Raw genomic sequence first — 14,872 nt, 5'->3', positions numbered from 1 at the left:
CAAAATCAGACTCCAAATCAGACTATGGAAACAAATAGAACAGAAAAAAGTTGTTCTTCAGATTATTTTATTCAAGCGCTAATGTGGGATACCGACAGACAGCAGAAGCACTCCCAGTTCCCAGTGAGGATCAAGATCAAACACAAAATAATGATAGAATCTTTGTGTTTTAATATGCTTTTCTTTATTATTAATGTTTTGCCAAAAATAGTTTACCTCAAATAGTAGCTCTGCAAGCAGGTGCGAGAGAGAGGGATGACGAGAAGAACAGAGGTGTTCACTTCTGGAAAAAGAAGATGTATACCTCTGTGGTAGAGCATCTGATTGCTCATGAAGAGCTGCAGGTTCGAATCACACCCCTGTATGTCCCTTTGGATAGAAGTGTCTTCTAAATTAACACTTTATTATTAGTAATATGGTGTCTGGCTGAGACTCCAGCGAGATCAAGGTAACAGGGCTCCTCTCCCATTCTCCAGGGTCAACATGAATGATCCAAACCTCACCGAGCAGTTGTTGACAAAGTACAACGCTAATTGCTGTTACTACAGTTATGCAAATGTTGGCCTAATCTATAAAATGTGTGATTCTGTTGTGATGACGTGCGAGACTGCGACGTTGACACCACACACAACACCATCATTACTAACTCCCCTGCTTCCACCCTGCTCGCTGAGTGTGAAAAACAAGTCAACGTCCCGAGGAGATGAAGAAAGAGACAACATTAAACTAAAAACTCAGCTGTGGAAGGTGATCTATGTTGACATCCTCTTTATCATTGGTTAAGTGGAAATCTAAAACAGCACCATCTGTTCATTGGAATGGAAATTAAAACCTCTGTAAAATTCAGATTAGTTTGGTTCCCGGTGACTTAAATTTACTGTCTAAAGTATATGACATGGGCTATACAATTGCTGTCATGCATGTCATAACCCCAACATTGTACACCCAAAAATATTTTAAAAGGCTGCCATTGAGTAAGGACAAAATAGGACTCGTGCTTTGAAAATAGGTAGTAATGAGCTGCCTCTTTTACAATAGTACCCCTGCCTCCACTCTTGCCTCCACCCCTGCCTCTGCCTCTACCTCTGTTCCTGCCTCTGTCCACCACTTACCCTGCATGTCCGGTTGCCACCTGCTAATGGTTACCAAGGTAACATTTCCAGTAGTCCACAGTTCCAGAGCACAGGGAGGAGGGGCTAACATTCTCTGTTGCCTTGAGGAAATAAAGAAACCATAATCAAGTCTTGCAACATCACCTAGAACGTTAGGAATACAACCACTGTCTTCGGCCAAAACTTCCTATCATGAAAGCGGCTCCTTTGAACTCACTTCCAGCAGAATATTTGCTGTGCATGGTCTTGTAGAGCAGCATTATACCTACAAATAGCACTACATGCATTATACATACCAGGAAGAGTGTTTTACATTTATAGTCCAGTGTTCTGGTTTCCTTTAAGAAAACTGTACAAGGTGGGTTAGATGCAGACGTGTGTCCTGGGTGGTCACAGAGCTGCAACCAGATGACCAGGCTTTAGGGAAGGTTGTTGATTTGAATTTCTATGTACTCTTTCTTTGGACAAGCTATAATGTATTTCATGCAGATATGTTAATGACCTTGAGGATAAATGTTAAAGTTAAATTATTGTAATGTAACAAAAGCAATAATATATTTTATGCGGTACAGTACATGATTTCACATGAGGTTTTCCATGACAAGAATCTGTGTAATCTCATTAAAAGATGAAGTGTAACTGTCTGTGCATGCATGAATTAAGCAAATGTTGCCCTTCGAAAGATTCATTTGAATTTGCATTGCCCTTTTGTTTTTCCAACATGAAATTCATATTTAGAGTAAGCAGAATGTTTTAGATGCAGGTACAGATGAAAAGAAGCTCTGAACATTCTGTAGCTGCATGTGTCGTTCTCACCGGGCACGGCTGTCACTTTAATTGAAGGGTTGCCTTTGCATATTCTAGTAGCTGCCACAGCAGGTTGCTGCAGCCAATGAGAAGGCTTACGCGTGCCTATTGGTTTATCAGAGGAGGATGCATTGCTCTGTTATGTGGGGGTGGGGGTAGGGGGGGGTCTCTCTCCTCTCCTCTGCGCTCATCCATTCAAGCCCTGTAGTCAGCAGAAGAAACAGCACGGACAGAACATCTACAAGTCGCGCATCCTGCAGACCTCTCCACTGCACAGGGGAGAGGGGGAACGAAGGAGAGAGAGAGAGAGAGAGAGAGAGAGAGAGATAGAGAGAGAGAGAGAGAGAGAGAGAGAGAGAGAGAGAGAGAGAGAGAGAGAGAGAGAGAGAGAGAGAGAGAGAGAGAGAGAGAGAGAGAGAGAGAAAAGAGAGCAGCCTGCCTGCCTAAGGACCACTGCAGCTGTACTAAATCTGTGGCTGTCACACCAACTCTCTCCTGAGCAGAGAGAGAGAAAAAGAAAGAGAGACAGAGAGAGAGAACAGAGAGAGAGAGAAAAAGGGAGATAGAGAGGGAGAGAGAGACTTGGAAGAAAATAGTGATTTCAACAGAGTTAAGCTTTGGTCCCGTGCCTTGCCCTCGGAGTGATGGGAACCCAGATGAGACTCTCTACGTGCAGATCTAACTTCAAACAGAAGAGGGGAACCTCGCGATCGGCAGATTAGGACTGCCTCCTCAGAGGAGTGAAGGAGGGAGAAGGAGAGAGTAGGAGAGAGAGAAGGAGAGTTAGGGGTGGAGCGGAGAACAATTTCTACCTCCTGAAAGGTGAAGCCCTCTGGGAGGATTTCTGACTGCACTCTTTCCTTCACAACTCTGCTTTCCCATCCACGAGTCCTCACCTCCCCCTCCTCCCCCCTCGTTCCTCCGGCGCTCCTGCCTCCTCCGGCGCTCCTGCCTCCTCCAGCGCTCCTGCCTCCTCCGGCGCTCCTGCCTCCTCCGGGTGGAGGACTTCTCTGCATGCACTCCCACTGCTCGGCAGCTGAACACACTCATGGTCGATGCCAAGGGAAGGAACATGAAATGTCTGACTTTCTTCTTGATGCTTCCAGAGTCAGTCAAGAGCAAATCAAGTAAAAGCTCCAAAAAGGGCAACGCCAGCGGGAGCTCTAAGCTGCCTCCAGTCTGCTACGAGATCATCACCCTGAAGAACAAGAAGAAGAAGAAGATGACAGGGGATATCTTTCCCACCAAGAAGCCGGCTTCGACCACCACGGTCCAACAGTACCAGCAGGAGAACCTCAACAACAACAACACCATCCAGAACTGCAACTGGCAGGGGCTCTACTCCACCATACGAGAGAGGTAGGTGAAGCTGAATCCTTGTTTCCTCCTCCAGAGCCTGGACCAGGTACAACTTCTGTCCGCAAGTTGCACAGGAAAGGGTTGGAACTGTGCTGGGTGTCAAATGGCTACTGTGATCGGAAGCTAATTCCACCTGTAAATAAGATCATTTTTGAAACTTGTATTATGCTGCCTATTCACAGGCATACATGCCTACTTTTACTCTGTGCTCCAGAACCTCAACTGAAGGTGATCAAGAAGTTGGAAGTTTTTTTCCCTATTGATGAGTTGTTTGCACTAATCATAGGCCTTTATAGTGTTAACTGTGCAAACAAGTGTTTCCGTGAGGTGCTTACAGGGGCTGGGAGAGTCTTAGGAAGTGTGTGTGTGTTGATTCTGTCCCGCCCCAACACCATTGTGGGTGTCTCTATTTATAATCCCTCTGGTCCTGGACAGATTGTTGCCCTGACACAAAGAGACAGGACTGGCGGCAGCTGTGTTTGATACACAGCACATGCAGAGGTTGCACTGGGCTGGAAGCTAAATATTTACCTTGGCTTATCAGTAAAATACCTCGTCTTCAAACCTGCCTTGGTTTGCTCTCCAGAACAGCATGGGGCTGTTTACTCAGTGACATGTTCCAACACTCAATAATAAATGAAGATTGTTTTATTGTTCCTCCCGTTCTTACAGTGTGTGGGGATTTTCCACCACGATGCAGCCAGTTCCATTATGGCTTTGTGGATTAATACATGTTCAGAAATTGGTTTAGAAAATTGAACTTGTGTTCCTCTGTTTTGGCTGAATGACTTGATGAGAAAGCAGAGGAACCACATTTACATGATACATGGGCTCTTCTTCAGGTCGTGACCCAAACATCACCCTACTTATGACTAAAGCACAACTTGGTCTAACCTGCGTAGGGTAGGGTTGGGGTTAGGGTTAGGGTTGGGGTTAGGTTAGGGTTAGGGTAGGGTTAGGGTAGGGTTGGGGTTAGGGTAGGGTTAGGGTAGGGTTGGGGTTAGGGTAGGGTTAGGGTAGGGTTGGGGTAGGGTTGGGGTTAGGGTAGGGTTAGGGTAGGGTTGGGGTAGGGTTGGGGTAGGGTTGGGGTTAGGGTAGGGTTAGGGTAGGGTTGGGGTTAGGGTAGGGTTAGGGTAGGGTTGGGGTAGGGTTAGGGTAGGGTTGGGGTAGGGTTGGGGTTAGGGTTTTTCAGTGTTCAGCGTTGCATAATCCATATCTGCTCTGTGTTCCAGAAACTCTGTCATGTTCAACAACGAGCTGATGGCCGACGTCCACTTCGTGGTGGGCCAAACCGGAGCGACACAAAGACTTCCCGGACACAGAGTAAGACACGCCTCCTTTTAACCGTCACTTAGCAAGCAACCCTGAAGGGAAAACACCAACAAAACAGTCTCATATCCGTCTGTATCATGATCGAAATGATACACCTCGTTGAGGACGGCGACGGAGGTGAAATCCTTTGTGTTCAGCTCTCTCTTCCGCGCCATGTGTGTGTTCGAGACGCGGATTAATTATTTATGTAAATGAGGCTGAAGGATGGCGAGGCTGAGACAGTTAGGGGTCACGTCTTCAGCTGTGAACCCTGCTCAAACACAAGGTGTCTCAGCTTTCACTTCAACCATCTCACTTTGACTTTCAAACAAATCCCATCAACCAAGAGTCTAACGTCACAAAACCATATATTTATGTTCGGTTTGCTTCTTATACATTTTCTAACCACGTTCTGATCATGACAGTGCAGCAGGTTTCCAAGTATTTGCAGACAAAAGCAGCGTTCCAACTCAGGGTGTGATGCAAAAAAGGCGTTTAGGTGATAAACATCCGTAGGTTAGGTTGAACGATCCTATCCTGTTCTAGATGCTTCTATCATGGCCTGACTGCGTATGCCCCTCCCTGGCCCCATTGTATTTCCCAGATGTTCACATAAATAATTACTTCCTATTCATAACATTTTCATGGAACATGTCAGGCACCAATACGAACATCTCTTTACCATGGGCTCATCAAATGAATGTGACCATAACACTGGAGTGTAATAATCTGTGATGGAGAAATATGGAACAGTGATTCCTACCCTCTTTGAAAGGGAATCAGTCGCTTTGTTCTGTTCCCGAAATACTCGGGTGTCAGATGAACCAGGCATGAGTCATATCTCCTACTCCTTGTAAGAGGCCAAAATATATCATTCCGTGATTGGTTGCTGGGATGCACTTTGCACATTTATGGAAAGCTGTTATGGAAGGCTGCCGTGAATGGTTTTGCTGCTCTGAGCCAATATACCAATGGAGCATAATGACGTTGTGCAGAGCGCTCTTTATGACAGCCTGTTGGCAGCCATTCAGATATGCATTATGATTTTATTTACAAAGTTATGTCTCTCCACGACTCTTATAGCCGACTCTTATAAACGACAAGACATGTCCTGTCACTTTTTACTATTTATAATATACTTTGTTCTCCAAGCATATCCACGCGCAAACAAATTTCATATGGGTCTGTTACAAAGTAAGAATCTCAATCTTACATTAATGGTTGGTTTTTAGTCTTTTGTTGTCCGCCCAAAGAAGATTCAGAGCACCTGCAATAAACCCCCACACGTGAACCCAGACCCACTTGAGTGTGATTCCTTCATCAGCTGAATAATCTGCAGTATTGTGTTGGCATCTGATTTCATCATTAACAGGGATAGTTCATTAGCATCACAGAACAGAGCCTCCCTCCACCCCTTCCCTTCTATTATGAAGCAGTCCCATTCTTTACTACGAGAAGCAATTGATATCTATTCATTAGAAATGTGTGGCTTTGTATCCCCAGGGGAAATAGCAACTGTGGTGAAGCAATGCTGATTGTGGATGAATATTAGAGGGTGCTCGATCAGATTTCACGGTTCAATTGTTCCAGTCTGACAGCGGTTGAAACTCTTGTCCTCGTCACCCATGAGGAGGAAGATCCACTGTGGATGAAAGATCTCAGCCTGATTAGGAGGTCTTTTTATTCATTTCCACCCGGTCTTCCTGTCTCTCATCCTACATACATATACATGTTGCATATGTAAGCACTCTTCGCCTCCTCAAGTTAACCTTTTTACATCTTTCTCTCTCTCTCTCTGTCTCTCTGTGTCTCTGTGTCTCTGTCTGTCTCTCTATCTCTGTATCTCTCTGTCTCTCTCTCTGTCTCTCTGTGTCTCTGTGTCTCTGTCTGTCTCTCTATCTCTGTATCTCTCTGTCTCTCTCTCTGTCTCTCTGTGTCTCTGTGTCTCTGTCTGTCTCCCTATCTCTGTATCTCTCTGTCTCTCTGTCTCTGTCTCTCTCTCTCTGTCTCTCTCTTTGTCTCTCTTTCTGTCTCTCTGTCTCTGTCTCTCTCTCTCTGTGTCTCTGTGTCTTTGTCTGTCTCCCTATCTCTGTATCTCTCTGTCTCTCTGTCTCTGTCTCTCTCTCTCTGTCTCTCTCTTTGTCTCTCTCTCTCTGTCTCTCTCTTTGTCTCTCTTTCTGTCTCTCTGTCTCTCTCTCTCTCTCTGTCTCTCTCTCTCTCTCTGTCTCTCTCGGTCTCCTCCCCTTCCGTCCAGTATGTGCTAGCGGTGGGCAGTTCGGTGTTCCACGCCATGTTTTATGGAGAGCTGGCTGAAAACAAAGACGAGATCCGGATCCCAGATGTGGAGCCGTCAGCTTTCCTGGCCATGTTGAAGTAAGGACCTGCTCCTGCTCTCTCTGACCTCTGACCTCTCTCCTTATCACTACGTATTTCAACGGTCCTCCAGGGTAATGATGTACTTAGTCAATACATTGTTTCTTACAGTGTCTAAATGGCTCTTTAAACTTAAACAGCACTTAGAAGAACTTCTTACTCAGTTCATCATTATTGAAATCATAAATACTTACATTGCAAGTGCACTGTGTATATTGAGTTCGAGGTTCAGTAATAGCTGGCCTGTTTTAATTAAGATGTTAACAACCTCAGTGTGCTGGGCTGTGTCTTAAGTGTACACACCACAGAACCCCCCCCCCCCCCCCCTCCAGCCTCTTCTGAAGTGATAGTGAAGTGATAGTGCTCCTGATACCGTTTCCTTTCATTCTCTCTCATCATTATTTTCTCCCGACACGAGATCAATCTCTTTCTGCTTCTTCCATTCTCTCTCATTCTGTCTATTCAGGTTGTCGACTCTCTCTCTCTCTCTCTTGGTTTTGTACGTCCCATGCTGTCTCTTGCTCCCTCTCTCATTCCTGACTCGTTCTCTGTGTCCCTGTGTGGTAACCGAGTGGTAAGCCTGTGTGTAGGAGGAATATCTCACTGTGTTCAGAAAAAGATACTAGAGGATAGGATTTGTTTGTTCCTTCTCCAACAACATAGTACCTGGCTATATTTACATCTGTTCAGTTAATTCATTGATATCCTGTCGTGTTTTGGCAAACAGAAGTTGCCGCCGCACAAAAAAATTATAATACTGCTGTATGTGCTCTACCTTGAGACTCAGTCCTGGCTGAGACGATGTTGTTTGTAGAAAATGACTACAATCTTGAGTCTGCGCCTTGTGCACTCAACTCATTCTAAACCTAGAATTAGTAAGTAACTAAGAGCGTCTGCTAAAAAATGACTAAATGTAAAACCTCTCTGATAGAGACCAGGGGAGATTCCTGAGCATGCACTCAGCACAGCACAGTGAGCACACTAAACCCTTCTCCTGTCTGGCATCCTCCACATTGAGGCTGTGTGATTTCTCACGTCCAGCAAACGATCGCCCCCTCCTCAGCCCATCCATCACTGCCACACTGAGCCATTCTAAACCATTTTTACACGTCCGCAGGTACATCTACTGTGACGAGATTGACCTGAGTGCCGACACCGTCCTGGCCACCCTCTACGCCGCCAAGAAGTACATCGTGCCCCATCTGGCGCGTGCCTGCGTCAATTTCCTGGAGACGAGCCTTAGCGCCAAGAACGCGTGCGTGCTCCTGTCCCAGAGCTGCCTGTTCGAGGAGCCGGAGTTGACCCAGCGCTGCTGGGAGGTGATCGACGCCCAGGCGGAGCTGGCACTGCGTTCTGAAGGCTTCTGCGACATCGACTCCCAGACCCTGGAGAGCATCCTGCAGCGCGAGACCCTCAACGCCAAGGAGATTGTGGTGTTCGAGGCGGCGCTGAGCTGGGCGGACGCCGAGTGCCTACGGCAGGAGCTGACCACGTCCATCGACAACAAGCGGAAGGTTCTGGGGAAGGCCGTGTTCCTGATCCGCATCCCTACCATGGCGCTGGATGACTTTGCCAACGGAGCGGCACAGTCCGGCGTGCTCACGCTCACCGAGACCAACGACATCTTCCTGTGGTACACGGCGGCCAAGAAGCCCGACCTGCAGTTCGCCAGCCAGCCCAGGAAGGGTCTGTCTCCACAACGATGCCACCGCTTCCAGTCCTGCGCCTACCGTAGCAACCAGTGGCGTTACCGGGGTCGCTGTGACAGTATCCAGTTCGCGGTGGACAAGCGGGTGTTTATCGCCGGCTTTGGCCTGTACGGGTCCAGCTGTGGCTCAGCGGAGTACAGCGCGAAGATCGAGCTGAAACGCCAGGGAGTTCTATTGGGACAGAACCTCAGTAAGTACTTCTCAGACGGGTCCAGCAACACGTTCCCGGTGTGGTTCGAGTACCCGGTTCAGATCGAGCCTGACACCTTTTACACGGCCAGCGTTGTGCTGGACGGGAGCGAGCTGAGCTACTTCGGACAGGAGGGTATGACAGAGGTGCAGAGTGGGAAGGTGACGTTTCAGTTCCAGTGCTCGTCAGACAGCACTAACGGAACCGGAGTGCAGGGAGGACAGATTCCTGAGCTTATCTTCTACGCTTGAGTTCACGTGATTATTTTATCTCAATTAATTCAAATAAAATCTGAATCTCAAAAAATCGATACGGACTGTACATCCAGACAATATTGGGTTTACTAAGTCGTTCATGTGTGGAAAGATGTTTAACATCCGCATCCTGACATTTTACAAACTGATGTTTAGGCATTCAGCCTTGGTCCTGTGGACGACCATAGTGAGAACAAGGACACTGTTCAACAAAAAATAATTATCTGTAAGCGGGAGGAAGAATCGAAAAAAACACTTGAAGATCAATGGACTCCATGTTGTGATTTATCTCCATGTACATAGCCTTGTAAATGATGTTCTGTACATACTGCCTCATGTGGGCTACTTACAAAGGCATCTAATATAATGATTATATTACATTATTTTTATGCTTGCACCAGGTGCACACACATATATATAGCAGCAATACATTCTATTCTATTATAATACTAGCACTTGAAGCTTTCTGTACCATCAATTTTACACTGGAGATTAAAGAACAGATGAACACAATATTCTAACCGAACGTATGAAATCATGACTCCCATTTGAAGAAATTGCTTTTGTTCGAATGGAGAAGGGGACACTTATTGAACGTTGGTTTGTAAATCTTTGGCTTTATGAGGATCCAGCTTGAATGAGACGCAACAAGGCTTGGGAGGTCTTAGACTGGAAAAGCACTTGACGTAATGAAATATACAACCCCTGTTCTCAGCCGCATGTTCCTCTGCTCTACACATTCACTCCAATCACAACTCACAAGTCACTTACCATTTGGTTTTCATCATATTTGCAAAAAAAATACAAAAAAATACTAATAGAAACAATTGTACAAATGTGTAGAGTGCGCACTGTTCAGCACTAAATGCTACAAGGAAACATTTTGATACTTCTTTTGGTTACCAAGTCTGTCTGCTGTATCGTTTACAAGTGTTATAGCTGATTCACAACATCTTTAAGTCACTGAAGAAGAGGGGCAACTAGTCCTGTGTTTGAATCCTTGACATTTATTTACCTTATCTACTGTAGTTGTTCAAGAACTGTATCACAACTTCATTTCATGCACTAAGGTGGACTACTGTAGCGTGCATTAACCCCAACATATCAGAACACACAAAAAACGCATACGCTATGGTTTTGCACTGATGTTGTTTTGTAAAACTTGAGCTTATTGTTTTGTCAGTTATTCTTAAAATTGCAGCTTTTCTTCCATTTGCTCCTGCGAGGTTGTTTATCCTGGTGTCGGACGTCTTGTCTGGGGTCCACTCGAGAAGGAGTGTGGGAGACAAGGTGACTGGAGGTGACCTCTCTGAATGTTCCCGTTCTGTGTTCATGTGCTACAGTGCTGAGAGACATATGAATGTGTATGACTGTCAACGATGCAAATAAACCAAACGAGTGGTTCTAGCGGTTGTGTGATTGTTCTTTGAGAAAAAAGCATGTTTCTCCAACTCTAAACAAAATGCTTTGTCTCATATTTTAGTGCCCTAGTGTGCTTTTTCACGTCTAGGTAAGCAGTACTGTACCTCACTCTAGCTGGTAGAAGTGTAGACAGTTCTTATGCAAGAAAACTGACTAATCGTCCTGAAAATAAAACCGTTGGAATCTCAGAAGCGGAGTGTTCTCAGGGGAGCTCAGTCTGACTTTTTGACATTCCAGCTTCATCCTAATGTCTCTCTAGAGATGAAGAAAACTTCGGTTCCAGTGAGAATGGATTCTCTGTCTTACTTCCACAAAGTGCAGTTGTTCTTTGTATTGTAAGAGAAAAAGCGAAGATAAAAGCCCTAGAGAGACTGATGCCTGTACTTCAAAGGAGAACGAAAACGTAAAGAAACGTAACATAAAAACACCTCTCAGTAATGGTTTTGAACTGCAATGACCAACAGGAATAAAGGATGCCTAACAACTTCAGAAATCTCTCGCTAGTTTACTGAAAAGTAAAGAAAGTGATAACTCATTGTTGAAAACCATTTTTACAGGCTATACAACAATTCTAGACATGACTGGTGCATCTTTAAGCTTTCAGACAGTACATACAAGACCACAATGATTCAGGAGTGCTTGGCAGCTCGTTGATTATAGACCACTCAACACCGAGACCAAGTTTGACAGAACCAGCGAGCGTGAAGCCCTTGATGAATTGAACTTAATATGTCATGAGATCGCCCGCCATCTGTGTGATTTAAAAAATATTGTTATGCCGCTAATGTTTTTGCTGCTAATGTTTTTAAACAGGGTCATTAATTGTGCTGACGGTGACAGGGGAGTAGCGAGAGCGAGCCAGGACACAGCGGGTCTGTTTTCCACTGTGCCATCCCCCCTCTGCACGGCTAACAAAACCAATCTGCTGCACCACAATTTACAATCCACTCAGGTGGATAAAGTATCGGCAAGCACCTCAGTCAAGTTCTTATCAGTGTAAGAGCATCAACTTGGCAGTATCGGTCGAGTGAAGAAGAATTGAACTGTGCTCTTCTTCTTTTTTTTTTTTTAAGGCTACTGTTCAGATTTTATTCTTTAGATTCAGGCTTTTTCAGGCGGTGTCTGCGTTTGTTGTGTTGTGTCGTGTTAAGCTCTGTGTGAGTTCAGGTCCCAGTCTCAGTGCTCTTAGTAAACTGCTTTCTCGCCAAAAGCCAACCGATCAATTCCAAACCATCAATCGGCAGGAGCAGGGCAGCTGCGATTAATTGCAAATAAAAACCTGCTATTTATCTCCCCCAAACCTTAGTCTGAGAAACAAAACTATTAAAGAGTCGTTTGTAGATTAGTTTGAACTGGGCTGAAGGATTTAGAGGTCGATATTCTGTATTGAGTCTTTGTTTGATGAAACACCATCATATATTTTTTATCAAGGCAATGCAATCAGATCCTACAGGGCTTAAAATCAAATGCATGGTTAGGATCCCGACAGGAACGAAACTGACAGGGAGAGAACTGTAAAGTCGATGCATTATGGATGAAGGGAAAACGGGCAGTGAAGACGTTTCCTTCCAAATGATGAAGGAAGGAGGAATTTCAGCTTTCCGGAACACTATAACAGTCCCTATGGCGTGTTTCTTTTTGGCAAATACATTAGTTCATTTCCCCCAAAATAAATGAATCTCAAAATTACCACGAAAATAGTTCTGATTGTTGTATCTGTACAGTAAGTGAGTGTTGGATACAGTTTGTGGGTCTATGCACCATTGACTGGGAAAGTCTAATTGAGGGTTAAATTACATTTCAATAAGAATTTAAGATGAAAAGACTCTGGAGGGAGGAGTGGCTTAACTGTGATCAGCATCACTAATGTTCTCAAAGATCAATTATTCCAAGTGCCAATTCCTCCACTGCTGTGAACAGAATGGGGAAGTCCCATGATGCACCTGATGGATTTGTCTGCTCTGGTTCCATATGTTTATGTTGCTCCACAATAATCCCAGATCTCCCAGAGCACAAATGTTGGCATATAAATGTAGAAATGGATTATAAAGTGGGACGAAAAAGGATAGGATAGTCACCACTTCCTAGTTCATAGACAATTTGCCAAATTAAGGATGTTAAATAGTGTGATGCGTGTACACTGTCAGTGTTTGAAATGAGCCTTGGGGAATCCTGGCGTTAGTTCAGATTCCATATACTTCTAAGGCAAATTTCTAATGAATTGATAATAACTTAGGAGTGGAAGTGTTGCTCTGTAACATGAAAGTATTCATCTGAGTAAATAATTAAGGAATGTGTTTTGCAAATTTCAACGGAAATCCCAATTCCCATCTTTCCATATCCACTCAAGCCTGATATTTTCAATCAAAAGGAAACTAACTTTGAGGTGAAGGCTATTTACATGTGCCCTGCAACTCCAGTCTGAACACCATGAGCGGTCCCTTGCACAAAAAGACCCAGCGACTGCAACAGTATGACTGTCCTGGAAGGACTGTTGAAGGTTACAGTGTATTGCTGTCACCCTGACAGCTGTAAGCTGGGTGTCTTCATCCCCTCTCCTGTTCACTAACCCCCGCCCCGCTGGCGTGGCAGCCAGTCAGGCAGAGCGAGGCCGGGGCTGATGGGAGCAGAGAGGGAAAACAAGGGACATGTCCAACCAGACTAGTATTCAGGCAAAGAAGTCAGGCCCAGGATAATTATCACAAAGGTTATTGGTCGTCCACTAAAGGAGCGATTCATCATGTGTGTGAATGGTAAAAGGTCAGGGAGGTTATTCCGAGTGAGGGGCGGGAGGAGAGACAGACAGGACAGAGACGTGAGCGATGGAAGCCTCTTCCTCTTCATCTCTCTGCTATCCTCCACCCTGAGGCGTTAGACGCCCTCAAATGTAAGGGATATTATTCCAAATAATCTCCCATCTCTGCTATGGCAGCATCCAGCTAAGAGCGATTGGGATGCTCTGTCAGATCATGTCTCCGATTGTGTCTCATTTATCTATTTATTTATTCATTGCTATGAGGCAGTGCTAAATCGTTTCAACAGGCTGGGGGCATTTGAGAGCCTTGGCTTTTATGTAAGATTAGCCTGGTTATTGCGGTGTCACTCACTTCCAAATAGATCAATATGGTGAGGATTTCTAGTGGTAAGCGCTCCATATACCAAGTGAATTATGATTGCTTTGGAGATTGGATTTTCAGAAATAATGTTTGGTGAGACTCCACATGCATCGCAGCTCATAATCCTCTCTCAAGACAAACAGACAAGAAAAACACAGCAACAGTGTACTCCTCACCCACCGAGCGCAGACGGGATCTTTCAGCCAAGCCGTAAAGACTAAAGATCATGTTTTACATAATAGTGTATTTATCCAATGAAAAACATACAATCTTAGAGATATAGAACCTTAGTACCCTGAGGAAACGTTCTTTCCTCATTTCTTTCCCCCTCTTCTTCAGGTCCATACAGTACCTGAACGTGTCGCTGATGCTTTATGCTAATGAATCAATTTTTTTCTTTCTCCAGAAGCGTAGCTTCGTATACCTGTCACACAGAGCTATAATAGCAACGCATGATCAAACCCCCCTGTGCTGTCAGCCTGGTACAGGGAGAGGGGCTGAGCTCTGTAGGTGCTCTGAAACCTCTCTTTCTACTGAAGCACATCCTCCCAAGGCTGCTCTCTCTTTGACAGTATGGAGAGGGAGGGCCCTTCTCCCTCCAGGGTCTGGAATAATGAGTGTGAGCTTACTAAACATGATCTGCAGGGCTCTCAAATAAGCTACTTGAAAAAGAGTGAGCTTGAAACACTGCAACAAACTGCAGAGCGTGTGTGTGTGCATGTTCCTGTGTGTGTGTGTGTGTGTCAGAGTGCATCTTTGTTTGTGAGTGCATGTTTGTTAGTGTGTCCATGTACCTGTGTGTGTGTGTGTGTGTGTCCATGTACCTGTGTGTGTGTGTGTGTGTGTGCATGTACCTGTGTGTGTGTGTGTGTGTGTGTGTGTGCATGTTCCTGTGTGTGTGTGTGTGTGTGTCCATGTTCCTGTGTGTGTGTGTGTGTCCATGTACCTGTGTGTGTGTGTGTGTGTGTGTGTCCATGTTCTTGTGTGTGTGTGTGTGCATTTTTCTGAGTGTGTCCATGTTCCTGTCTGAGTCTGAGTGCATCTTTGTGAGTGCATGTTTGTGTGCGTGTGTGTGTGTGTGTGTGATTTATTCCATCAAACCTGAAAACAGACAAGATCACCACATTACCTTAACAACTTAATTACTGTAATTCTACCTTGCAAGCACAAAATTCCCCACAACGAAAGGTTTTTGTGGGTGATTACAGTCATGGTTTTC

General features: G+C 45.0%; 1 protein-coding gene across 1 annotated transcript; it reads left to right on the top strand.

The window, feature by feature from the left end:
* Positions 1-2,967: 2,967 nt before the first annotated feature.
* Positions 2,968-9,112, top strand: btbd3b (BTB (POZ) domain containing 3b). Its single transcript, XM_067236598.1, has 4 exons — positions 2,968-3,278; positions 4,511-4,601; positions 6,844-6,962; positions 8,080-9,112. The coding sequence occupies exons 1-4, from the start codon at positions 2,968-2,970 to the stop codon at positions 9,110-9,112; spliced, it is 1,554 nt and encodes a 517-aa protein (XP_067092699.1).
* The last annotated feature ends 5,760 nt before the right edge of the window (positions 9,113-14,872 follow it).

The sequence above is a fragment of the Osmerus mordax genome, chromosome 5 (genome assembly GCF_038355195.1).
Source record: "Osmerus mordax isolate fOsmMor3 chromosome 5, fOsmMor3.pri, whole genome shotgun sequence".
Lineage (NCBI taxonomy): Eukaryota > Metazoa > Chordata > Actinopteri > Osmeriformes > Osmeridae > Osmerus > Osmerus mordax.
This window is presented reverse-complemented; position numbering and strand designations above follow the sequence as displayed.

What these genes read in the sequence shown, in the direction of transcription:
- btbd3b (XM_067236598.1), top strand. Translation starts at nt 2,968, where the DNA reads ATGGTCGATGCCAAGGGAAGGAACATGAAATGTCTGACTTTCTTCTTG. An exon ending in AAAGACTTCCCGGACACAGA is followed by an intron (nt 4,602 to 6,843) that starts GTAAGACACGCC and finishes CCTTCCGTCCAG; the next exon opens with TATGTGCTAGCGGTGGGCAG. An exon ending in GCTTTCCTGGCCATGTTGAA is followed by an intron (nt 6,963 to 8,079) that starts GTAAGGACCTGC and finishes ACACGTCCGCAG; the next exon opens with GTACATCTACTGTGACGAGA.